This window comes from Zerene cesonia, chromosome Z (genome assembly GCF_012273895.1).
Source record: "Zerene cesonia ecotype Mississippi chromosome Z, Zerene_cesonia_1.1, whole genome shotgun sequence".
NCBI lineage: Eukaryota > Metazoa > Arthropoda > Insecta > Lepidoptera > Pieridae > Zerene > Zerene cesonia.
This window is the reverse complement of record NC_052122.1, coordinates 9,921,255-9,949,218: the sequence shown is the minus strand read 5'-3', so window position 1 is coordinate 9,949,218 and position 27,964 is coordinate 9,921,255. Positions and strand designations below refer to the sequence as shown.

General features: G+C 32.5%; 1 protein-coding gene across 1 annotated transcript; it reads left to right on the top strand.

The window, feature by feature from the left end:
* The first annotated feature begins 682 nt into the window (after positions 1 to 682).
* LOC119835465 (serine/threonine-protein kinase OSR1-like) lies at positions 683 to 27,964 on the top strand. Its single transcript, XM_038360292.1, has 13 exons — positions 683 to 789; positions 3,791 to 3,839; positions 5,513 to 5,702; positions 6,351 to 6,475; positions 7,329 to 7,422; positions 8,470 to 8,614; positions 12,009 to 12,174; positions 13,111 to 13,258; positions 14,590 to 14,792; positions 18,035 to 18,217; positions 19,117 to 19,208; positions 19,791 to 19,974; positions 20,949 to 27,964. The coding sequence occupies exons 1-13, from the start codon at positions 704 to 706 to the stop codon at positions 21,024 to 21,026; spliced, it is 1,743 nt and encodes a 580-aa protein (XP_038216220.1). The 5' UTR covers positions 683 to 703; the 3' UTR covers positions 21,027 to 27,964.

Here is a 27,964-nt window from a genome sequence, read left to right as displayed (position 1 = left end):
AAAAGTATAGATGTAGATAATAATGTACGAAACAAATGTGTTAAAGGCTATGAGAATAAAAAGAAAGTCCGAGTTTTGCTTGATTTAATCTATTATATGATTTATTGATTACTAGCTTCCCGCCCGCGGCTTCGGTCGCGTGGAATTCGGTTATATCGCTTTCATCTCCCTATTTCAACTCAGTTCAGTTCTACCTTCATAACAAATTACAAAAAAAAAAATGGTTCAGTGGTTTAGGCGTGAAAGCGTAATTCATTAAATGTTGCAGTATATTAAATGTTTTACCACTTACTAGCACCGACTTCGACATGACGTAATTTTTTTTCCTATTTGAAGTAATTTTTGTAAAAAGGAGTCGGTATCTATAGAATATTATAAAGCTGAAGAGTTTGTTTGTTTCTTTGAACGCACAGATCTCAGCAATTACCTGTCCTATTTATAAAATTCTTTCAATGTTAGCTAGTCCATTTACTGAGGAAGGCTTTAGGCTATATAGCATCAGGTAATACGTGGGTAAAACCGCGGGGCACAGCTCAACATCATAAAATATATTTTAAAGTAAATAAATTACCATTAAAACAATGGTAATTTAAGTCAAACAATTCCCGAAACATCTGCAGGAAGAGACCATCATGTAAGGAACTAATTCTTTTAAAATTGAATCTTTAATTGTGACTATCTTTTGCAGGGAATACTATAAAGAATGGATTTGTTAAAAAAGCTGGGAATGATGAAAAAGGAGGCGAACAATGAATGTATTCCATTGAGAACAAAGCTGGAAAAGATTAAGTAAGTATCTTAAAAGTAAATACTTTAACGTAAGTACTTTAAACTTAGGGCGGGACAAGCTTGGTCACTAGGTGCAGTCACATGGACCTGGTCAAGTCACAAGAATTTATAGTTTATTTGATACAAGTAAAAAGTATTTATTTTATTAATTAATGAGAGTACTCTAAACTACCTGTATTTTGATATATAAATCAAGCAACGTAGAGAAAGTTTGAATTTTGTTCAAGAAAAAAGTTGTTCAAGAAAGTTCAAGATCTTGAATATTTTAACGCAACACGGATACGTAGTAGAGCGATAATACACAAAAATTTGTAGCCCAGAGTTTTGCCCAGGGGAGTTATGACTCCTGGATCCGCCCTTGTTATAAACTAGGAATATTTAAGAATTACTTTTTGTATATCCTTTATAATATTACACATGCGAATATAACTCTTTCTTTTTGTTACACTTTCATATCCATTTTTTTTAAAACGTTTATAATTCTGAAAGTGAAATACTTTACACTACTTAAACTTTCTAGTAACTATTTTTTATATTAAATAAGCAGGTTAAATAGCTAAGTGGAATAGTTATTTTTTTAATTTTTTGATTCATTACAATCAGTGGACAATTAGATAATCTAATTCAAGAAAGATAATTTCTGTATTAATTAGATGTGTGTATTTGTTATTATTTTAATTCTGTTTCGTTTGTGTTTTTTGTTTGAAAATCCATACTGGGTACTACCCTTATATCATATAGGTATATCAAATTTAAGCTTAAAGCATTATATCATAGATGCTTGTAAATAACAAAAAATCTTGTCATATACACGTCTTTAAAAATTAATGTAGTTTTTACAAAGGATAGGCTACTAGAATCAGCAAGAATAGCTGAGAACAAAAAAAAATTAGTAAATTTTACGACACGCATCTTAAATACCTAATCTTAGATCTTAAATAATAATCTGAATCTAATCTCGAAGACACGGTTGTGATTCGGGACGTGGCATACAATGCGATTTATTCAATAAATATTTCATACGTTACAAAAACGTGACTTTTTATGTTTATATAAGAACTTGCTATCATTATTTTTAATCTAAATAGACCTAGAATGATCTTATAAGTGTCGTGTAGCAGAGAAATACGAATTTCAAAGTAAGCATTAAATTGATACATGGTGAATGCATGTGTGACTTTTGTAAGCAATGACATCATTATAAATATTTGCTCGATGCTTATAAATAACACTTACCCTGAGAATGATATTTGATGAAGGCATGTCTCAAATTTCCAATTACCTACTCTAATAGAGACAACAGCTACACTATTTATGAATCGAAATTCTGAACGAAACTCTTTTTATATCCAAATTTATTATTACCGCTACAATTGTGAAGGTGTTTTCATAAAATTTCGAAGTTAATCCTGTGGATGGACATAACGGGGAATGGAATTTTTATACCTATTGTTTTATTCAATATATAATGTTTTATAATAATAAATATTATGATTAAAAACACCAGTGATTTCTGGAGTGAAACTGTATATGTTTATTATTCTTTTTATTATTTTTGTTTCTTTTTATTATTCAGTTTATTATTCACTTCTACATCTTCATATAAATAATAAAGGGCGCGGCGTCGCCTTTATTTTAGGTTAGAGGTTTCGATAAAGTGAAATGACGAATGAGTACAAGGTATCTCACGCTTGTAATCCAAAAAAAACATCACTCATGAAATTGAGAGACCTTTTTCTAGTAGTGGAATATGGCAATTTATGAGATAGGCCACAAACATTATATCTTAAAATTTCGAAGGGCCCTGAAACCAGCCTCAGGCTACCTCAGCTGGAGGTACATATATGTATACGTCCTAGTAACCACTTATAGATTACCAACAATTTTCTGAGAGTTGTATAAAAAGTAATTTTTAGCTTGCTAGTCCAAGCTCTGTCAAAAGTTACTTAACTCCTGATTATGCTGTATAAACCTAAAGTATTACTAAATTTCGCTTTCATTAGTGCTTATTTATTCAGTCTAATCTGTTAAAATACTTATTTTATTTCATACATTCTTAACATTAGTGTTTATATTTAAAATAGTTTATTTAAATAAAAAAGTTTATCCATACTATTACATCTCACCCCATTCATTAGTTATATTAGTCGGGAGATTAAAAACAAAAAGATAATCGCAGTTATCACTAGCCCGCGATTTATTTGTTAACGTAATTACAAAAAATCGACAAAAGTCACTCTAATTTCGGTGGGAAATGGAGATTAATTTGTCAAAGCCAAGAATTTCCTAGCAATTTTGCGAATTGCTCGGCTATTTTCAGAAAACCATGCGGCCGAGACTTGTTTTTGTCAATGAGTATATTTTAAATTAATTAACACACTAATTTCCATTGGTATCCAAGGAGACGTCTTAAAAATAAAAAGAGTTAATCTGGGCAAAGTGAAATTTATTTATTACATTTTTGATCCATGATATAACATTTTATTTTATTTATAATCCCTCCTATTCTTCTACATTCAGCATTTATTAAAGATTCATAAAATATATTCATGTTCATACCGATACCTAAATGAAATAAAATTAATGCAATGATGTCTTATCTCATTTGTTTATTATTATGTTTTCCTTGTCTATTTAATAAAAAAAAAACAAATTTAGAAATATATAGGATAGTTGTGTGTGATTTGCGATCATAGTAGTCTTAATCTGACCAATTGTCCCTGTATTGGTCTAGCCGGATCGCAGTTACTTAAAGGCATTAAAGGTTGCGACGTGAATGAAAGACAAACAAATAAAAAACGCATTTTACATTTCTAATACAATAAAATTAGTATGGATCACGCTATGCGCCCTAACGTTTAGTAAATGATTTTAATATGGCACAGAATACAGGGAATTTTTTTTCTTATTCCCCTAATACTTATAACCACATATAACATACACCATACAGGTACTATAAAAATAATAAGGTTATATTAATGGGAGTATTATATTATTTCAGTAAAGTGCAAGATGCCATTGGGCCGGAAACCAGCGGAATATTCAGACAGGTAAAACATTTTACACAGGTTTTTCACGTTTCTCTATAACCCAAGGAAGCCATAATACAAAAATTAAATTACTATCTTTTTATACGATAAAGTAATTATTACTAGCCCTATTTATTAGTACCGATCTTAAAGCGTTTCGTATTAGACTATTAGATAGAATTATGTAACTACAAGAAACATTAGTCTACCAATTTAAGCTGACAAGCCATCTACTAACTAGGCTCAAATAAGTAGTTACAGATACTAATTTGAACTATTCTTCCATAGATGATAATATAGGTAATAGCACAGATAGTATAATACTATACTACTTTACAGCATACTAGTTGTAATGGGTATAAATTCAAGGTAATCATAGTGCCCTATAACAAGCCAACCATAACCTTGGTCTAGACTATCTGTTATTTCTATAAGCGTAACCTTAACGATTATATCAGGGACGTAACTTAATCAGAATTCTGCGTATCCCTCAAATTACGAAAAATTTTCTGTCTAGTTGTAAAGTTTTTTTTTTAAATTAATAATTTTAAAGAAAACTCTCGTTAATTTATAAGTGTTTTGAGACTTACAAATTTGATACGATACCAAAAAAATTATCCCTTGTTCAGGTGAAAATGTTAACATTCATCCATCCATATAGGCTATAGCTTACACACATTTTCGCGTTTATAATATTAGTATGATTATAATTAATGTTTGTATGTTAAATACATTAACATGAAAAGGATTTGCAAATGAACTAATGAACTATTTATTTGCATAACTTTTTTTTTACATCACATCGTCGGCAATGGAGCTGGTGAGTCGCCTGATGGTAACTGCTACCACCGTCCATGAACATATGGAGTAGCGTAAGGTCGATTTCGTACCTTAAGCCTTATCAAATGGATTGCCGATTTTATATTGGAAAGGATCAAGAAAAGATTTTTCGAGAGAAAGAAAGGAAAGGGTTTGGGAAGGATAAGGAAAAGTAGATGGGCCTCACTCACCGAACGAATCACAGTAACATGCTACTATTTCACGCCGGTCTTATGTGGGGGTGGTACTTCCCCGATGCAAGCTGGCCTAATTCGTGCCGAGCCGTGCTCGACACCCTCATACAATTTATTATACAGTCAAATGAGTTATTAGCAAGGTACAAAATGTTGTGTTATGTTGATGAACCGTAAGACAAACGGTATCTTATAAGTATTGAAAAATCAATAAGGATCAATTAATTTTCAAACAAAATATCGGACATAAACATGTCATAATAATTTTTTAGATAATAGTGGGCAGCGGAGTTGATGGTTCTGGGTGGTTCGCCATAAATAAATATAAGAATCAATAATGTGGGGAATTAAAAAAAATGTAATAAAAGCACAACACGTATCTTCGGTATCTGAATTTCAAATTGAACATGGGCTTTGTAATTATCCGTTAGTGTTACCATGCATCAAACACAATTCTTATAATTTTAACCATATTACTTCATAAACGAAGTATTACGCATTTAACATTAAATGTTTATAAACTCACAAAAAACATAAAACAATCTCTTGTGAAAAACACGAAGAAACCCATAAAGTACGACGTATCATTTAATTCGTATTTATTGCTTATTTTCTACAATATATAGTAAATAGCTACACTAAAAAGTTTACTATTTTAATTGACAATTAAATTTTTTGCAGGCATCATTTGGAACTTGCGACCAACAATATAAATCATCGTTTTCGTCACTCCATAATATCTTTGCACGCTCTTTGAGCAATAGGTCGGGTGGCATCGGAAGTTTATTCACACGCAAAATGGCGACCAGTGTAAGTCCTCCGTGTCCGTGGCCGAATAGTCAAGATGATTATGAAATTCGGGATGTTATTGGTAAGTAACTAATTTATTACGTTTTATTGTATTCTTAAACATTGATAGGTGTAATAAGTAGTAAGAATTCAATGTTCTATTTCTATAAATTTAATATTTTTTCGATGTGTCATTACCATCTGTCAAATCATTAATTAAATGTCAATTAGTAATGCAGTATTTTGCCGATTCTATATTTATTTCATAGTAGTCTTATAAATAAACAGTCTATTAACCATCTAAAATGATCAATACTTTGTTGCATGCCCTGTTTTTTAAATTATTCTAGTTTGGGAGGTTATTTTTGAATAAACATTCAAGGAGACCCACTGACACATATAATACTTGGTTCATTTACATAGTAATGATAATGTAAACAACACATTACGTATTAACTTTGCTCAAGTTTTCTCATTTCAAAAACTTAATATCCCATATACATTGCTTATAAAAATGGTATTATTTGTATAAAACTTATTGTGTTCAAACAAAAACAATACATCAATAATTATAAAATATTATTTTAAGTGAAGAAATGTTTTAAAAAGTGTCTTTCATATAAGTATTTTTTGTTGTATGTTTACATTAGATATCCATTTATATAAGTTTTTCAATCATCACTCCCAGATAAGTGTTATTATTATTTAATTAGAATCTTACAATTTCCAGGGGTTGGAGCCACAGCTGTTGTATATTCAGCTCTCTGTAAGCCTCGTAATGAAAAGTGTGCAATCAAAAGAATTAACTTAGAGAAATGGAACACATCCATGGATGAACTGCTTAAAGAAATACAGGTATAGAATTATTCTTTTTGTATAAACTATATTTTATAAATACATAATTGAGTTATGTGAGTCATATACATAATCGAAATATATACAGATAAGATAACTGAATTTTTGATAATTTAGAATTACTGTGTATTTGTTTATGTACAAAATTGTGCAATATATGACTCTTTGTTACTCATACTGACTCCTATTTTATCATGTTTTTAACATATGTAAAGAGTTAACATAGGTGGACAAAAGATACTGTTTATTATTGAACCATATGTATATAGAAATCAAAGCAGTTGTCTTTTATTATTATTCATTCGTTTACAAATATATATCAGGCAAAGTTTATTATTAGAATTCAAAACTTGCACACCATAACTTATCAATGCTAATGTTATTTAAAGTTACTTAAAAATATCCTTTAGCTGACCGTGAACTTGTAACTGAAAAGCAAAATACATACAAATTATTTGTATTCAAGTTTTCATTGTATGTCAGCTTGATGTTTTAGTGATAAAACTGTATTTACAATGGTGTATGTTAGTGCACAAAATGGAAATGTATTTCTTTTTATAAGGGACCTTGGCGGGCATATGTGCAAATAAAATATCATTCTCTTTGTCCGTGTGAATTGAATTTACCTCATTCATTGTAGTTGTAAAGTACTCACTCTATATATGATTCTTTTACTTCAAAAATGCAGATGTTTCATATTATTTGTAACATGTTCTAAAATTCTGTGATAATCAAGCATCAATTTTTGTTTATTTTGTTGGTAAAATGTGAGGTGATTTTATATAATTTTTCTTATCATTTAACCAAATGGACATATTTATACACATTAAATTAAACATACGCATACTTCCAGGCTATGTCCAGTTGCAATCATGTTAATGTGGTCACATATTACACAAGTTTTGTTGTCAATGATGAGCTGTGGTTGATTTTGAGGCTTTTGGAAGGTATGTACCTTTTGAAACTCTTATGTGTGGTCATTAATACTATGCTGTGACAAAAAAAATAGATATATTAATCTCAAAGATCATAAAATTGCATTGAGTATAATCATATGTGTATATCGGGAAGTTGCATAGTGAACTGATGGCCATGATAACACTATTATTTGCAACTATAACAATGCAGGGCAAGATTAGAATGGTGAGGGTTATAGGCTTCTGTATTTATTATACAATACACAATATAATTTCATTTTCATAATGGCCTTATGCATATCTTAGTCACCGATCTATGAGTTAGATTATTCCTTCCTTTGTCCTCAGGCTTACACAACTATGGGTATTTGCTAGAAATGAAACTCTAGATGCTCTAGATATTTGTAGTCTTATGACTATCAACCAGTGTTTTAAAATTAAATGCTGACAAATAAGTTATCACACTTCCTTATGAATAAAATAATCATGCATATAAATATTAAATTTGATCAAGTCAGCGTTTTATGTCACAATAGTGCTTAGCTAGAGGCTTAGAAACGTGATTGCTATCAACATATCGATTTGTTTATTTAATAAAATCTCTATCTTCAATTCATGATTTTTAATATTATGAATGACATAATCAATTACATGTTACAGAATTGAAATACATACCTAAGCGATTATTATTGTGTTGTTTCTGTATTTAACAAGGAAATAAATATGTACATCTATTTTTTAGAAAAAATGAAAGAATCTCAGTTAATCAAAATATTGATAAAGTTTTTGAAATAATTTATCAAGTTCTTTAAATATGTGACAATGTTTCCATATAAATAAAATATTATTACTAGGAAAGAGAAAGAAAATACCTATGTTGGGCATGCTGGTACTTAACTAATCTTCATTTCTTTGCATTGCATCTGCATAAAAAGTGGCCAGTGTGCTTATCCAGACTACCAATTTTATATGGGACGAGAGGAAAGAGTTGCAAGCTTCCTCATATTTCTACAAATTTGAAAGTTAACAATACTAATAGGATAGTCTACTTATGTAACTTTACTTTTTTCTTTCCAGGTGGCAGTTTGCTCGATGTTATAAAACATAAGATGAAAGTTACAAATTGCAAGCATGGCGTTTTCGATGAGGCTACAATTGCCACTGTACTGAAGGAAGTGTTGAAAGGACTGGAATATTTCCACAGCAACGGACAGATTCATAGGTAATTTGGTTTTATTGTTGAAATGGAATAATGTAGTTTGAAAAAAGCTAATATAATAGCATCTCAATTATAATATTATGCTGTGTACTTATGGGATATGTGTTTTTGTTATGTGATTGTCTAATGGTTTATATTAAAACGTATTTATTCCTGTGTGATATGTATTAAGAAGCAAACGAATTTTTTTTCATTGTTTGCTGTAGTGCTCATTTATTAATTAATATTTTCAAGATAGCATTGCGAAAACATTATGTATGTTATACTCATTGCGAATTTTATAGGAATATATTCATTTATAAATCATGTTAGATTTATATTTCAACTAATTCATTGGTAAGGCAATTAAAATCATCTTTGGTCTGCGATTCCAAAACAAGAACAGGTGTTTTTGCAGTTACTCAACATTTGACAGAAATGTTGTCTTAATACTTACAATGTTGTATAAGTAAGTTTTGTTTGCACTGATGAATATCATATTTGTGCTTATGTTAAGATTGAAGGCACTTTCCTGTATTGAAATGTACTCATATCATATATTTTCATTCAAAATCACTGAAAATTTGTTGTAGTTTATAAAGCTGCTAATTATTATCCAGTGTTATAAGAACAATGTTCGAAGGATAAGGCAATTTTCGGTTTGATTTTAGTACTATGTCATATTAGCAGTGTATTTTCGCAACTGTATTTTTTACTTTATATATCCTTTCACGAATGCACTGCGATGTTGTTTATTAATTATTTGTTAAACTGTTTTTGCATTTACTGAGAAATAGGAATCCATACTTATTAACTATCCTTCACTGTTTTAAGATATTAAATCATACTTTAAAGTACAATCATACATTGCTATCATGTATTCAAAGGGCTATTTCATTCACGACTGGAATCTCCAGCATTAAGCATGTTTTGAACATGCATCATGTCCAATAGTTATAATAATCTTCATACACATAATGTTGCTTAAAGTAATTTTTTTTTGTTAGTCTTTTCTGTGAATCGAACTCGGGACCCGTCGGTTAACTATTCCTTTAAGCAGGAGATCAACCAATAAATGATTTTCAAGTACACATAATGTAATCATCATCAGCCCATATATGTTCCCACTGCTGGGACACAGGCCTCCTATGAGGGTTCAGGCCATAATCCACCACGCTGGCCATGTGCGGGTTGGCAGATGTCACATGTCGTCGAACTTTTGATTCTTGGACATGCCGGTTTCCTCACGATGTTTTCCTTCACCGTTTTAAGCATTGGTGATGTTATCCACATGTGCAGATAAATTGAAAAATGAATTTATTTTCTACACGCTCGCCCGGTCTCGAACCCCGACTTATCGATTTTGAAGTCCGCGGTTCTCACCACTGAGCCACCACTGCTTTTTTTATAATGCATATGCACAATGTAATATGGTGCCAATTTTTGTTTGCGATTTTAAACACAATATTGGATTGACGCACGTGCTATGCAATGTTCGTTTCCGCTTTGGCGTATATTACATGGCGAGTGAAAAATGTTTTCTATTAAATTGTTATATGCACAATATACTATAATAGTTTAATTTTCAACGTCCTATGTTACGCAATAAGGAGCTCCTGGGGTCAACGGAATCTTATTTGGGAGCTGATTAACCATTTTAGGGTTCTGTAAAATGGGATAATGTAACTACGACTTCGCTGTCTGTCTGTCTTTCTTTCCGAAGACATTTAATATTTTCGGAGTTGATGTAATTTTGTTGCCAATGATTGGCACGGTCCTAAATTGGACGGGTGACTAGCTTTTTTGGACTTGCTCTTTACTTTATTTGTACGCAACCTTTAGTACTGGAGTGAGTCAGATTTGTACTTCACCGATTTTTGTTTACTTTCATTTAAACTGTGGGGAAAAATTTTCATCTCCTATTCCGACTTTGTAGGGGTTTATTAAAATTCAATACCCTGTGATTGTCCCACAGATTTCCCTATTTTAATGAAAATTTCAATGAAATCGGTTCTATGGTTTATCTGTGAAGGCATCATAATATAGAATAAGACCATCATATTTATATGGATTCTGCGAATCTTACTTTGTAGTAAATAAAGCTTAAGAGACTGCGTGAGCGAAAGCTAAAATGACTTAAAGAATTGCTGAAAAAATGCGAAAGTTACCTTGCGAAATTTGTCTCTATTACTAGAAATACATATTATTACAGAGTTTTAAATGAAATGTTGCAAATAGCAAGATATTTAGGAAGGTTTTAGGGTTTTTGACCCCAAGACTTGTAATATAGAATGTGGCAGTTTTGCCTGAGGAAATGGTCATCAATTTTTATGAGACTGTTGTTGGCCCTCTGTGGCCTACCAGACATTCTTTTGTCTTTTAAACATTCAAAAGGTGGTGCCACATACACCACTTTTAAAATTGAAATGAAGCCAATCGTGATCGTGATGTGAAACACTGATATTGAGTCTGCATAAAAAATAGATGATTGTAGATTGTTTTATTTTATATCTAAATACTGTACGCTGTGCTAGATACAAACAGTAATCGTTTGGGATCTTTAAGAAATATAAATTGTTTGCAACACTTATCTCTGTTTATTGCAGTATAGCATAGACGGAGAACTTTATTGAATAATTATTTCAGGATGTTGATCTATACTTAATATCTTACTATATTATATCTAATAATCAGGGCAAGCAAAGCAAGCCAGCCAGTCCACAATCTATGCATTTTGTACCGTACTGAGATTGTCAATTATAGATTTGGGCACACATGCATCTGTGTTGGCAAAATATCATTCAAGTTATCCTCATACAAAAAAAGATAGTGTCAGTTTATGTACAAAACTTTGTATACTAATGAACCACTGACTTCTATACTAATAATATAAATCTGAGTGTGTTTATTTGTTTGAACGCGATAATCTCTGGAACTACTGGACCAATTCCAAGAAATGTTTTGTTGTGGGACATGTACATAATTTCCGACTACTATATTATATGTACCACGGGCGAAGTCGGCGCTGACTGCTATTTATTTATATTCGGAAGGTGTGCAGTAAAAAAACTTCTTAGTGGCTATAGGGGCCACTAACTCTTGTCTTAAAAATTGTATGACTATACATAAGCTCTAAAAACAACCTGGCAGTCACAAACTTGTGCTATATGATGCTCTATATTAAACAGAAATGAAGGTACATTAACCTGTTACATTTAAATAAATAGCTTAAAGTAACAAAAAATGCGATGCTTTAAGACTCCAGCCTTCTGTCTCGTCAACCATATGAAAAAAATTGATAATGGAGGGATAAAATGTAAATTTAAGGTTTTCACCACCAAGGTTCAAACAGTTTGTCGTTATTGAACAAAAAAAAATAGTGGTTCCTTTCCTAAAAACATACGTAACTCTATTCCAGGGATATAAAAGCGGGTAACATCTTACTGGGTGAGGATGGAACTGTGCAAATAGCTGATTTCGGTGTGTCCGCCTGGCTGGCTACGGGCAGGGACCTCTCCAGGCAGAAGGTTAGGCACACGTTCGTTGGTACCCCGTGTTGGATGGCCCCCGAGGTTATGGAACAGGTAATATTACAAACATTACATCCTATTCTTTTAATATAAACCAGATTTCAGATTATGCTATAATATAATAACATAATATCTATAGCTTGTGGATTAAGCAGAATAATTATGGACTAATTCACATATCATTATCATCATCACCTTATATTGCTAATGTGTGGACACAAGTGATATGAGGGTTGAGGCCATAATCCATCTATATCACTGGTGAAGTGTGGGTCGACAGATGTGACTGTCGTCGAAATTTTGAGTCTTGTATCATGCTGTGATGATGATGAAAAATCAATCTATTATCTGCACGCCCTGTCTCATGCCCCTCTCTTTTCGAGTGGGTTGTTTCTACTTTTATATCCGGTTATTGTGGATTAGAAAGATTTTAGGGTGGGTGGTTGAATGAATGTGTGTATGATGTGATGATGGAGATGAATTGATAGATGTAACTTAATACTCATTAGCGAGAAGAAAGGCTGATCGAATCTAATCGGATTTAGTATGGCATAAACATAGATTATACTTAGTTGCACATATAGCACATAGGTGGTAGTTGTCACTAATCGGCACTAGTGAGCGAAGACAACAGACATTAAATTGGCGTCAGTTAAAAAAATTAACCATATACTTAAGACACCAAGTATTATTATTCGTGACATTATATATGGTGCATTCCGTTGAGAGTGTGGCCCTGCCTACATTTCACTTTAACAATATACACACTTTTAAACTTGTACATTTCTTCATCTCGATATATAAAATTCTCGTGTCACAATGTTGGTAACCATACTCCTCCGAAACGGCTGGACTGATTCTCATTAAATTATGTGTGTATATCGGGTAGGTCTGAGAATCGGCTAAGATCTATTTTTCATAACCCTTAATGATAAGAGTAAGGCAGAACAGCGTTTGCTGGATTATCTAGTAATCATGTATTTATTACAGGATCACGGTTACGATTTCAAAGCAGATATATGGTCGTTTGGAATCACCGCAATAGAAATGGCGACGGGCACGGCTCCCTACCACAAATATCCACCGATGAAAGTGTTGATGCTTACCCTTCAAAATGATCCACCAAATTTAGATACAGGTATTGTAATCGTTTATTTGTTTTCTAGGTTAGAAATGTCTAAATAAATTAATCAATGTATGGACTCAAACGAAATTTAATGTCATGTATTATGTTGAGAAAGTTAAACAAGTTACTGCGTCACTTCAAAAACAGAGAAGCAGAATCATCCTTAAACTGGTCAATATTCGTCATTAGAATAAAGACCAGTATTAGAATATATGTGTTTGATCCTAGGACATAATATGATATGACAAATTTAAGCCAAATTAGTTATTTGATTTCTTTGTTAGAGAACAACAAACATTCATATTCTATGACTATGTGACTATACTATGACTATGTTTCCTTGCATACGTTTTTTTTATGAATGTTCACTGATTTAGCTGCTAACTGTAGTTCAATGTAAAAACACTTTTTTAAAACTGACAAAGTGCGCAATATATATTTTATTGTAATTTTGTGCAATGTCATGATATGTGCTCACACAGTGTACGTTACTAGGTACCTCTTTTTCCTTAAAAGCAGGCAACACAGAGACCCATGCTTTACATATGTTCATGGGCGGTGATTGTTGCTTTCTATCAAGCACTAGCCCCGCCTGAGTAGTTAAACCGATGAAGCTTCATAGAATGTACAAATTTGTTATCTGTTATGTGCGGCTGTCATAATAACAAATCAAAACACACCTTTTGCCAAAAAATTTTATCATTTAGTATGAAGAAAATTTTATTACAATTTCACGTTTCTTTTCAATAATTTATAGATCCTTGTATAATCAGTCAGCTTATTACCTGTATCTGGATCAATTTGACAAATACGATAAAATTATGAGGAGGTATATTAAGAACTGTGACCGCCTCCTTGGTACAGTGGTTAACGCGTGAGCTTAGAACCGAGGGGTCCTGGGTTCGATTCCCAGTGGGGAGCACAAAAAAAAAATGTCTCGGTCTGGCAGGACACAGAAGGCTGGTCACCTACTTGTCCATAAAGAAAATCGATCAGTGAAACAGATGTATATCATCTGCCCCATACCCCATTAGGGGACACGGGACTTCACTTTTTATATTAAGAACTATTCATACACACAATACAACAAACAATCATTATTTGTAAAACAATATACTGTTTCATTCAATTATAATATAAAATTATAACAATGTCTAAGCTAATAGCCAGCCTCGCTGCGTGCACGGCCAGTAGTCACGTGCTTGTAGTAGTGCGAACAATTCACGTAATTATATGTTTAACTATGTTTCCGTTCCGTTTCTCCTCTCATATACAAGAGCTGGCCATAAAATATTTGTTTTTACGCTTTTCCACGCCATAAGATAAATTTACTCTCGTTCTAGGTGCCGATGAAAAAGAGCAATATAAAATATACGGGAAGACCTTCCGGAAAATGATTGTCGATTGTCTACAAAAGGATCCATCAAAGCGACCATCCGCAACGGAGCTGTTGAAACACCCTTTCTTCAAGAAGGCCAAAGACAAGAAGTATTTGACACAGACATTGGTTGCAATTGGGCCTAGTATGGAAACTAGAGTTCACAAGGTTCGTTTTTTGTGTTATTGCTTTAATACTAACCTGTCTCCTTACATTACTTCTTATTGTGGTAACAACTTTGGTATGTTAAAAGGTAGGTGTAATATTGACTACAGACAAAACCAATATATATTTTTGCTGTATTTTAATTACCCCATGAGTAAATATTAATTTACATAATGTAAAATCAGAGATTTGACATTTCCTAATTATTACTGATTATAGAAGTATATAAGAATATGTTTTTAGTTTGAGAGAGTATATATACTCCAGATGTGGTTATCAAGTCAGAATCTAGTGATGGCATCTCAAAGAAATCGAGGAAAAACTAACTAACAATGTTATAAATCTCCATTTATTGAGTCCATTTGGACTTTCTGGCTTTCGATGGGCCTAATGTTATGCGTACTTATTGAAAAACTGAAATTTACTGACTAAACATTTACAATGTAATAGTACGCCAGTATTGCCGGAGTGAGGGTGGATAGTGGATCTCTTCAACAAAGACACGAAATTTTGTAAACTGATTTAAGCAAAATAGTCTATTCTACATATGACATGACCAATTCACCCATGGTTGACTTTCAGCGAATGATCTACTCTCTTTTGAAACTATGAATAGTTTTTTTTTGTACAATTTAATTAATTAAAACTTATTTTCTGTTAAAAAGGTGAAATAAATTATTTTTAAAACTAATACTTTGCTGACTTTAAAACCTGGAATAAACATTCGATAGCGAGAAATAAACTCCATACACTCATCTATTTGAAGTTAGAGGCGGCCAATAACATCACATACGAACATTTGGACATTTACCTAAGTAAATATAACATATCATAACTTAAAGTGAATTCCTGCTCCTCCAAATTTATATTTTATAATTATTTTTTTTATATAAGTTGTATGAATTTATTACTATTGTTATAATGGTCACTTTATCAGGTGGCCCATCTGTTTCTTTGCTTGCTCTGCCATAAAAACAATATATATATATTTAATATACACTAAATGTGAATGTAAATATATAGTATTCAATAATTAATTATTCACTATCACGGTTTAAAATCGTCTTTTTTCTATTAGTTATTAAAAAGTTAGTTGTCATTGGATGTTCCTAAATATTTATGTTTTGAATTCTGTTTGTACATTATCATTGAATATAATTGTCAGCTGTGGCTAAATATTGGTAAGTTTTGCGCATAAATCTTTAATTGATAGATTAAAATGATTATGACGTTATAATACAAGTTACATAGTTTTATTTTGATCCAAAATCATACCTTTAATAAAAAATTGCCTTAAAATATAATTAATCCCGATTGTACGGTTTCCTCAATATAATCAATACAATCGTTCATTCGTTTGTTACATGTGTCAACATTATAGATTATTATATGAATCTGATAATTGATTTATACATGATTCACCCTTAATAGTATCCATTTTATGAAAAATACAGGAATTGCAAAGTTTTGCTAGTGATTCACGAAATGAATCGTCAGATGATAAATTTATTGCTGAAATTTTATTATCTGATATTTATTTTATTCTATCTACATATAATGTTTTTTATTCAAAGCCAAATGAATAATTATAGATCAATGATCAAATTTCACTTCTAATTTTGTTTCTAAATCGCTTGGCTCACTCACGCTACTGTAGAAATATATCGAAAACATCAAGAAAATCTGAGAGTATATGTGTTATACACGATACTAATTTTATCTAATATATAAAATTCTCGTGTCACAGTTTTCGTTGCCATACTCGTCCGAAACGGCTTGACCGATTTTGATGAATTTTTTTGTGCTTATCCGGTATCTATGAGAATCGACCAACATCTATTTTTCATAACCCTAAATGATAAGAGTAAGGCAGAACAGCGTTTGCCGGTTGCAGCTAGTTTTATATTTACATATGCATGTCATATCTAACGATATCAATTTACATTAATAATGTTTATACTATTTGCGCTTGTAAATGTGCGAAATGCCATTCGCATGTTTTAATATTAGGGCTTATTATGATTTAAAACTGAACTTAACACGAATATAGATAAATATTGTATTAATCTGATTATTCAGAATTTCAGAAATTCAATGTTATCATTGTGACAAGTAGAAAGTATGTTCTTATCGCAAATGATTTCGGAAAAACGTTTGCATGGATATAGATTCACGTCGTCTTTCGTCGTCCTCTTATGGTTCTTTATTAATATGTATAAAAATAGATAGCTATTGATGTTTGTACGCTTTTGATTGAAATGTATGCACATTGTAGTTAAATCCATGTCCCAAGTATATTCTTAATAGAAATTATATTTGAAACTTGTTAATAATTGAAAAAACTAATCATGTGACAGGATTCGAACTCGCGTACATCGTCTTACCGAGGTGAAACTTACAATAATTATAATAATAACGTCTGTATGAATATTCCTTGTTAAAAATTTACATCTATAAAGTCCGCGGCTTCGTCTGCTTGGTCAAAGGATATTCTCATAGAAATGAAATGTTTAATCGCAGTAGACTGTTCCTTACATCACTCTAGCCTACTCATTATCTTCAGCAGCAAAGGTAGACAAACAAATATACAAACAAACAATCTAAATTATAATGATTATATACTAGCTGATTCCGCAAACCTTCAACTATAGAATATGTTTAAGACACAGTTTTCCTTATTTTCTTACCCCTAAACTTTCCCTTGGATTATAATGAATGCATCAAACTCAAATAGCAAGATATAAAGGGAGGCCAAGATGCTAAATGTGTATTTACTTGAACGTCTCGGAAATCTATTGGAATTTGCAGATTAGACGAAAGCAAGAAAAAAAAATGTAATCCTGTAATGTTTTCCATTTCAGCGGGAAAGAAATGTTTTTTTGATTTACAAGTTTCAACGTTATTTTAACAAGCATTGTTACTAGATTACCGCCTCCTTGGTCCAGTGGTTAACGCGTGAGCGTAGAATCGGGGGACCCTGGGTTCGATTCCCGGTGCGGACGCACAAAAAAAATGTTTCGGTCTGGCAGGACACAGAAGGGTGATGACCTACTTGTCCATAAAGTAAATTGATCAATGAACCACAATTATATCTGCACCACACCCCATTAGGGGACACGGGACTTCACTTTTTATTGTCACTAGTTTATTCGTTGCTTGAACACGTCCATTGGGTGTTGTCTTATAAATATTGCGTCGTGTCTGATAAATATAAATGAATAATACTCAACGTGGTGTTTTATCAGGCGAGCAAGCGGCAGCCGGGCACGTCCGGCCGGCTGCACCGTACGGTGACCGGCGAGTGGGTGTGGAGCGAGGAGGAGGAGGAGGGGGGGGAGGTGGCGGCGGACTCGGACGAGGAGGTCGCCGACAAGAGGCCCATGAACGAGCTGCTGAGGGACGACTCGAGCGCCAGCGATAACGATGAGGTACTTTGAGACACGATTGTATTAGCTTCACCTGGATTGGGTGACCACTTGTTTTAATTTCGCGTGGGTTGGATAGCCACTAGTTTAAATTTCGCCTGGGTTGGATGATCATTTGTTTTAGCTTCACCTGGATGATTGAATGTAACGGAATCTTTTAACCTTGCTTGTGATACATTTTAAGCAGACGGCTTTTATTAAAATTGTATTCTTATCAATCATCATCATCATCATCATCATCATCATCATCATCATCATCATCATCATCATCATCATCATCATCATCATCATCATCATCATCATCATCATCATCAGCCCATATATGTTCCTACTGCTGGGACACAGGCCTCCTATGAAAGTTTAAATCAAAATTCTTATCAATGATCGGTGACAAATACTCTATATTTGTCATGTCATTATAGACTCATAATTTTATCCCAGTACCTATGATTGTAGTGTGTTGTTTTTTAGTTTTTTGAAACCTTTGTGAAACAGTGACACCTGTCACGATTAATTAATAGTATGCAACAATTTATAAATGCAAAGTAAATAGCTAATTATTGCTTGAAAAATGGGTTGTGGAAGATCCGTCGATCAACCCAGAAGAGTGTATTAAAAATAATAATCAATTCAACGAAAAAATGAAGAAAAGAAAGAAATTATGTATTGTATATTTCATTATAATCGATTCACTCGTTTAAAGAAGCTCAGTGCAACACACACGCAGTGAAGAAATACTTTTATATTTAAACTGTATTCATTTATTTTCGCTTTCACAAAAATTGTACATAAAACTAAAAAAATATATATTAAATGGTTAAAAAAGAAAATAAGAGTTCAGTTTGCTGGGCGGCCTTATCCCTTAGAAGTGATATATTACTATATTAAATTCTTTATTTCAGGATCAATTGCCACCGATAGAAATGAAGGAACTCCCCGCAACGATTGAACCACCAACTGAACCACAAACTATCAATTTAGTTTTAAGACTAAGGTCTGTTGCTTTTTTTCATCTGTTTACAATATAATATAAAATATATTATTCTAATCCTACTAATCCTATTAATATTGTAAATGCGAAAATTTGTAAGCATGTGTGTGTGTTTGTTGCTCTTTCACGTAAAAACTACTGAACCGATTGCAATGAAATTTGGTACGTAGACAGCTGGACAACTGGAATAACATATAGGCAACTTTTTATCCCGACGTTCCAACGAGATATGGACTTACGCGGGTGAAACCGCGGGGCGCAGCTAGTATGTCTAGTATATCTTACAGCCGTTTCCGGTAGAACACGTTGTCTAGTTAGAACTAGTTGTAACTATATGCCTTTGTTATGATTAGTTCTAACTAACGAATTAATATTTACTCTACAATCCGTAAGAGATGCATATCCCTGGTACGCCGGGTGCGAGACGGTTCCAATACTATTTTATAATGCATTGTGAGTCGTAGTCGTAGTCGTAGATTGTCTATATGTAAGCTATTGCTGTAAGTTATGTGATGAAATATATAAAACAAGAAATAATAATTGAAACATACACATTTGTTTATGTATTCACACGCAACGTTGCAGGAACGCGCGCCGCGAGCTGAACGACATACGCTTCGAGTTCATAACCGGTCGCGACACGAGCGAGGGTATCGCCGCGGAGCTAGTCGGCGCGGGGCTGGTGGGCGCGGCCGACGCGGCGCCCATCGCCACCAACCTCGCGCGCCTGCTGATGCGGCCGGCAGCCAAGACTGTCACCTTCCACCTGGTGAGCAATCCTCGTCCGGCACCCTGCATCCTGCACCCGGCATCCTCCATCCGGTAGCCGGCACACTTCATCGGGTACCTAGCACCCGGCATTCGACACCCGACACCCGTCTCCTGAGACCGAACACCCAACACCCGACACCCGGCACTAGGCACCCGACACCCAATATGCAGTCTGCTCGATCAGTTTGCGATTAATCAACTACAACGAACTGCTCTTGCAGCCACAGTGCACAGCTCGAAGCTGTTGCTTTTTAATATAGTGGTGAGGGATATTGTGCACACAACGTGGTCGATTTTATATATTTATGGATTTTTTTCATGCTCTGTTAGGTACTAAAAATTACCTGAATATACACTTTATACATGAATTATGCAGTAGGGTCCAACAAAAGTTCCCGCAAAAGCCTGCTACAAATACTGTATGTTGTAGGCTTATCATCAAAAATTCAGCCTCTGGGAAGCAAGACTGAAATTAAGTGAATTTTTTGTGTGTGTTTGTGTGTGTGTAACATTTACACTGCTATAAAAACCTATACACTCCTCAGATGGTGAGACATCTGTATACGCAATTAGGATGATCCGTAGATTTCATGGCAATCCTCATTACTATTTCTAGCCACAAATATCATACCATAACATTAATTCGACATAAAAGAATAAACAACCTTTTTTATAATATTATATTTTTATATAAAAAATGCACGCTTTGTAGGTATAATTTTTTATTAGAATTTACCCGCAGCTTCGCACGCGTTAAATAGTAGTTAAATTGATGTCATTATACATATAAATCATCCTCTTGAATCACTCTATCTATTAAAAAACCCATCAAAATTCGTTGCATAGTTTTATAGATTTAACCATATAGGGACCGACGGGGAAAGTGCATTCGTTTTTTACTATGTAGTGATACATTTAGACCCAAGCTAACATATACCAAAATGCTAATATAAATTGTATTTCTTTTTTCAGAACTCAATCCCACCTAACGAGCAGTTTGACGAGAAGTCATTGGTAGGGTTCGCCCAAATATCCATTGTCTCGGAGTGATGCGACGTCCTGTTGTACGCGCGATGGTGCTTACCGTATTCTATTTTATTTCGCCAATTATGAACATGTATTATTGTATCTGTTTCGCTTTTTATGTCGAAAGTTATTTTTATTGATTTTCCCTATGTTTATTGCTATTAAATGAATACTTCATTTGAATTTATTGTCATATGAATAAGAGTCATACTCAAAGGCAAATAATGATGAAAAGGGAAAATTTGAGAAATTGATTCAAATGTGTATAGTGATTTGATAATATTTTCATCGTCGGAGTACAGTCAGACATGGATTCTATGTTCTGTTATACTAAGAATTGTAATCGTCTGTAATTGGATTTTTTTTATGATAAGTATCCTACATTGTGAATGTTGTCATCGTTTAATTGTTTAGAATTTGTTAGAATACACGTTTTTTTTACCGAAAAAGGAGTGAGGAGATTTGAAGAGTTAAGAGAATCTATTTATTTATACCATTAAATAAATAGATTTTCCTATACAAGCGAAATAAATGTAATATATAATACATGTTCAAATTGTCTGTAGTGTTAGTATGCGGCTGTGCCGTGGCCTCAGATTGTAGTTACTATTGCTAGATGCAATTTGATTGCAGGGAAAATTGTATACCGTTATAGCCATTTGATTTTATTCTAATCAATTACTTCATGTAAAAATACTTTCAAATTTAGAAAACAACATGGTTTGGCAAATTTTACTAGTTCTACCTTTATTTTATTTCATTAAATTTTTAACTAAGGAATCCTAATTGCATATTAGAAATTTAATTGTTTAAGTCATGTATCTCATCTAAAATGAGGTGACCATTCAAAGAGTGGTGGCTAACAATGCTGCACATCAAATTTTATCCTAGATAATAATTTTGTCTACCATTAAACTGAGAATCTCGTATACTTAGATTTTTCAGTATGAATTTTAGATAAAAATGTTTAATGTAGACTAACTAACTTGTAGTAAATTAATGGCTATAACAAAAATTCACTATAGCATTTCTGTGTTGCGAGTAATGCGTTAACACGCAGTACGTATACATTCCTTTTTGTAATTTAACTGCGAATACTACTAAATAGTGGCGGATTTACCCATAAGCCGAGTATTGAGTAGGAGTTTGTTTTAATGTCTAAAAGAAGTTAAATATTCCCAGACTAAATGATGATGTCTGTAAGTCGTTCACGCAAGAAAAGAAACAAATTTGATCTGGATACAGTTTGAATAGAGATATAAAAAACGTAATACATAGTATAAAGAGTTCGCTTGATCCATACAAGCGAATTGTGAAGAATTTATTACGATACCTAGTTCAAAGCATTAATATTCTTCTGGCAGCCAATAATTTCTAATTCCGTCACTGTTGAAAAAATCGAAGACCGAAAAAAAAAAACAGTTTCACGTTTAAAACTGGAACGTCGTTATATTTAAGCCAATCGCATTTAGGCGCGAAGATACTTCGATTCTATTGGCCGATTGCTTTTGGGTTACTATTACTGCCAACTGATCAACAGTTCTTTGTCCGAACTACGGAAAATTGGAACAGTTGACGATATTTAGAAATGTTACGTGTGTTTTTTTATTCTACAGACGTTACGAAACTATGAACGTGTAAGTCCCTGCAAAAAATACGCGCTTCTAAACTAAGAATATAATTTATTACACAGATAGATGTAGAAACGTTCACACAGTAGCACAGACGCCCTCGGTGATCAAATGTTATTTTATATGGGCGTTAGAACAGTAGCAACTTCCAGGTTATATTATAGACTATAAACGGATAGATATAGTGAGAAACGAGACATGGATCGACCGATTTGGCATGTTTCTTGGATCATAGTCATTGTTATAATATTATCGGCTATAATTGATAGTTCAATAAAGATTACGTCCGGTTATATCAAAGAATTTGTACTAAAAGAAAACGTGTGCGTGTCGAAACACCTGTCAGACGTGATATCTTAGGCTAATCTTACGCTATGCGGAGAAAAAGAGAAGGCAGACAGAATGGCGTCGTGACGCGTTACGTAACGAAGGGGTTTATCCTCCCTTAAAGTGATGAGGAGTTATCACTTCAAAACTGTATCTAGGAATTTTGCAATAGGTTGCCAAATTTTTAAATTCTGTCTAAGTTTTGATTAAAAAAAAATAAAATCTTTGAACAATGAAAATTTAGACTGAATTAGAGAATATTTAACTTATTTTTATATATGAAAATTAACCGGGCGAAATTATGCAGTTTCCATAATATTGGAATAGGGCTTGATTGTGCCGAACCAAAGATCTTGATTTACTTAAGATTCTAGTGCTTATACATTATGTTGCGTATTATGTGAGGTTTAATATTGTTTGATTTTTAATATATTTACGAATTTATTTAGCTTTGCGACGATTGTGAATGGTTGCGTATTATTAATACGTATTTTGAATTCATCCAGAATAGGCAATTTTTTTATAAACAATGTAAATGAAGATAGAATTTCAAATATGAAATTTTTATTATTAGATACTATATAACATTAACACCCATATAAGAAAACGTTTCTTTTTAAATTCAATTTAAACCATTTTTCGAATTAGTTGGTTTAAAGGACCCGTTACATAATTATATCCATGTTGTTTATAAATTTCATTGAAATAAGTTTAATTCGAACACAGTTCGTCAAAAACGAGTTCAAAATACGTATTTGTAATACACAAATAATTCTTTTTAAATTGTTACTAGAGAGAGTTTTTATATATAATTTAACGATCGAATAAGAATATTTAATAGTCGTATATTAAGTAAAAAATTATAAAAATTGTACCGGGATTATCATTTATTTTGTTATTTTAATAATTTTTATATTGTGACGAATTTTAAATCTCAATTATTGTAATTCCGAATTTATTCACTCCTAACGTTGTAGTGATGGGTGTGAATGGTATGTTTATAATTTTATCGAAAAATCTCATCTACATATTGTTATTTTTATATGAAGAAATTGAAAACTGAATTGTTCACCTATGTGGTACAAAATAATTTAAGAATTTAAGTTTTATCAGAATTCGGGATCTTTTACATAATATTGACACCTTATTTATCGTATATTTTGTTTGCAATATTACAAATTTATCATAGGTATTAATAAAGTATGATTGACGCTAAAAACCTGAAGGTATAAACGTATTTTTCTTAAGTAAATAGCACGATAATCAATGTTGGTTATCTTTAAATGTAATTTAATTTTTGTTCATACTAATATACTGTTTTATGATGAAAAAGGCATTAGCAATTTATGTTTTTTAGTATTATTCTATGTTCAAAAATTTGTCTAACTTCTATTTGTCAAAAACTATGTGTTTTTATTATTGTCTCATTCAATATTTCACGTTATTAAGAATTTAGAGAATTTGCCTTCTATAAGATATATTATTTGCGTCTAGACATATATAATATTAAAAAATCCATATTTATCTTTTGCATCACAGTCATATCAGGGACTGTTGGACTAGGTTCTATACTCTTCGATCTTAAGATCAATGCATGTCTTCTGGCCTTTTTAACAGAATAGTGTCAAATATGCGAATATATATTAATCGAGCAGTGAAACCTAATGCATGTGCCCTATGGGGTGGGGTATGCCCCATAGAGGACACGGGACTTAACAATCCAATAATGACTTCCAATATTTTTTAGAAACACATCAGTTAGAATATGTAGAGTCAGCATTTTTTTTAAATAACTCCGATACGCCTAGTTATACTTTTCGTAGACTGATCAATCTTTTGAGGTCTTTTAGTAAATAAATTATTGAATAGTTAAAAAGAAAATCAATCAAATTGAGCATATTACACCATTTGGCCATTCCTTATTTTTCTTTAATAAAGATAATTGGAGGGAACTTTTAGGACTAGCTTTTTAAACTAGCTTTGTGAAATTGAGAGCATTTTTAGTAGTTTCTCTTGTGATTTGTGAGTTATAAGGATTTAGCAATCAGAATATCGACACTGACCCCAGTAGCATAGCGTTTGTATAGTATGGATATAATCGAAAGTATATATTTTTGTAACAACACTATCTTTCTATATATCTCGTTTTATAGCTTATATATTAAATACATTGACAATATTTTCATAGTGCATTATAACGTTTAGGTGTTAAATTAGTTAATATTCGTAATGTGTGAAAAGTACATGTCATTCGTGATGCGAATGAATGGAAAGGTAATAAGGAAAAGATAAGGGAGGAATCGACATATGTATTAATTTGTGCTTTTAAATGTGACTATATTTACATGATACGATATGTCGTAACGATCATAGTTTAGTATCACATCGGACATATCTGAGATCCATCCACACATTATCTTAATTACATCGTCTATTGTTCGTCATCTTCCTTTATTATATTAACAATTTTAGGGTGTTCTTGAGGTTTTAAGGCTAATCGCAAATCTTTCGACTTACCACGATTTCGAATAGTATGTAATCGATGGTATATTTGTACAAAATAAGACGATTGGGCCGAACAAAGAATTGATAATGCTGGAATTTTATTATAGTGAGTAAAGCGATTTTAAATTTCTATATCAACCATTGGTCTGTCCGCGTATCCTTTTCGTTAACCTGACCAGTCCATCAATCTTTTCCTTAACCCTTATCCACTAAAGTTGACAATCCATTTGGTCAGACATAGCCTCTCGAATGTTAATGGGCAGTGCTGGTCGCTTACCATCAGGCTCCAAAGTTGTGACAAGCCAGCTAGTTAGCTACCTTTCCCTCGCATGTTCGCTTACGGAAAATTATTAGGCACAATATGCATAAATTGGGTTACGTTGAATTATTTTTAATTGTGAAACCCAATACTGTATTTTTAAGTTTTCATTCACTAAAAGTTTGTTTTTTTATTGGTTAAACAAACAGCCGCAATGCCATGTACATTTCGATTTGAATTGTGTATTGGCTCTTATAATATCGTCAATTTTCTATATCATAAGCGTAAGTAAACTAGAAATATTAAATTCAACTAGCATTACATTATTTAGCGCGACTATTATATCGTACGTGTAACGTCATATTGATTAATTCGTCAAATAGTAAATCTGAGATAGTAGGATACGGTTACCATTGTAATATTAAAGTTTCGTGGGCATCTGTTGGATTGATATATACTAAACGAATCAATAGACATAACAAGTATTTCAATCTGCAGATGTGTGGTGATATATAGAAACTTCCGTCTGATTTCTGACTTTATGATTATATAAGCGCTTTGCAACGAATAGGCGAACGTTACGTGTGAAGGTAATCGAAGATCGTTTAAGGTGTTAAGGCAAAATTATTGCATTGATACACCTCACACTTACTACCACAATAATGTCTTGAACTTCAATGGTATTTTGTTATTGTTTGTGTATATTTTGCTAGCGTCATTTTATATCTATTAAATTTCGGTATATTCTTGCGCCTGGATGACTCCGATGTAAGCGAAAACATGGCATGAAATTGATAATTGACAATACTTTATACATTTCATAGTTTTGATGGCTGTGAGGATATCAAGATGTAGGTGTAGTTAAGTGAAATTTGTCTATTTGGCGGATCTTTTGCAAATTGTTAAATATCACTTTCATCCATTGATGTTGTGCACGGGCGGAGTCAATTTATTAAAGTAACACTACAAAAACGACATAATGTGTGAACATATGATAGTTTCTTTGTAATTAGTAATGATTTTGGGGCCATTCTAGTTACAAGAAATGATCCCCTAACGCCCGCCCTGGCTACGCCCGTGATGCTATCCTTAATCGCAACGCGTGATAAAACATATGCATTTTCAGCATTCACAAACGATTCCTTAATTTTAAACGACTGTTTTAGTTGTAGATTTAACGGTTGCATAAAATTGAGATATACGATATACGGTGTGTAGGCTCCGACTCTAAAATGTGATCTTTAAATAATGTGATGTTTCAGGGTGCACTAAACCGTAGCTTGGCTTCGTTTTATGACCATATTGGAATGTTCGTACATCATGTGGGTAACTTGTAAATGTTAAATGTAATGTTGTTATGTTGTAATCATTCGTAGGAACAAAATATGCTGTTTGTTTTGTTGCCGAATCTATATCTATCTGTTAATTACTCTGATTTGGTATATTTTTTCCATAAATAATCATAATATTTTGCCATGTTTTGGTTAAGTGCACTCTTAATAAATAGCCATATGTAAGAAATGACTAGATTTAATGTCAAAACTGGATGTGTCTACAGTATTTTCAACTTTTAACATAATTTTCGTAGTATAATTACAATTGCATAGAGCATAGAGAATACGTTCTAATTGTAAACGAGCATTTACTTGTGTGTCACATAACGTCATTTAAACGAGTCTCGTGAATGTATGTTATATTGTATTGTAATATAGGTTTAGGGTCGTTGCGCACTACCAGTTTTATCCAAGTGCACACAAACGATCTGATGGAAGCTTTGGTGAAATTGCGCTAGTGCATGAAAATCCTTGTAAATTTTTATTTCTCATAATATATTCCATTCCTATTTATATCGAACGTAACTATTTTACCTCATTGTGTGCTAAACGGAAATTCTATTGTTTTAATTTATGTCCCACCACCCCACTGATATATTTCTATTCGCTTTTTATTTACGAAGGCCTCAACCTGAAATTTAGATCAGGAGTTATTTATAAAGGTCTGCGGTACTTAAAGTGGTTGTGGCAAAAATAATGTATGTTATATCATATTATATGTAGCTTCGATCAATAATTTTATGTATACATAAATTTGGTGTTTAATATTAATTGTAATTGATTATAAAAATTCTGCAAACCCTTCAGGCTGTATTCGTTTCGTGCATGTACTTATTTGGGAATTGATGTGTCTTAGCCTTATTTGTAAGTGAATGGTAATTATAAATAAACATTTGATAAAACTGA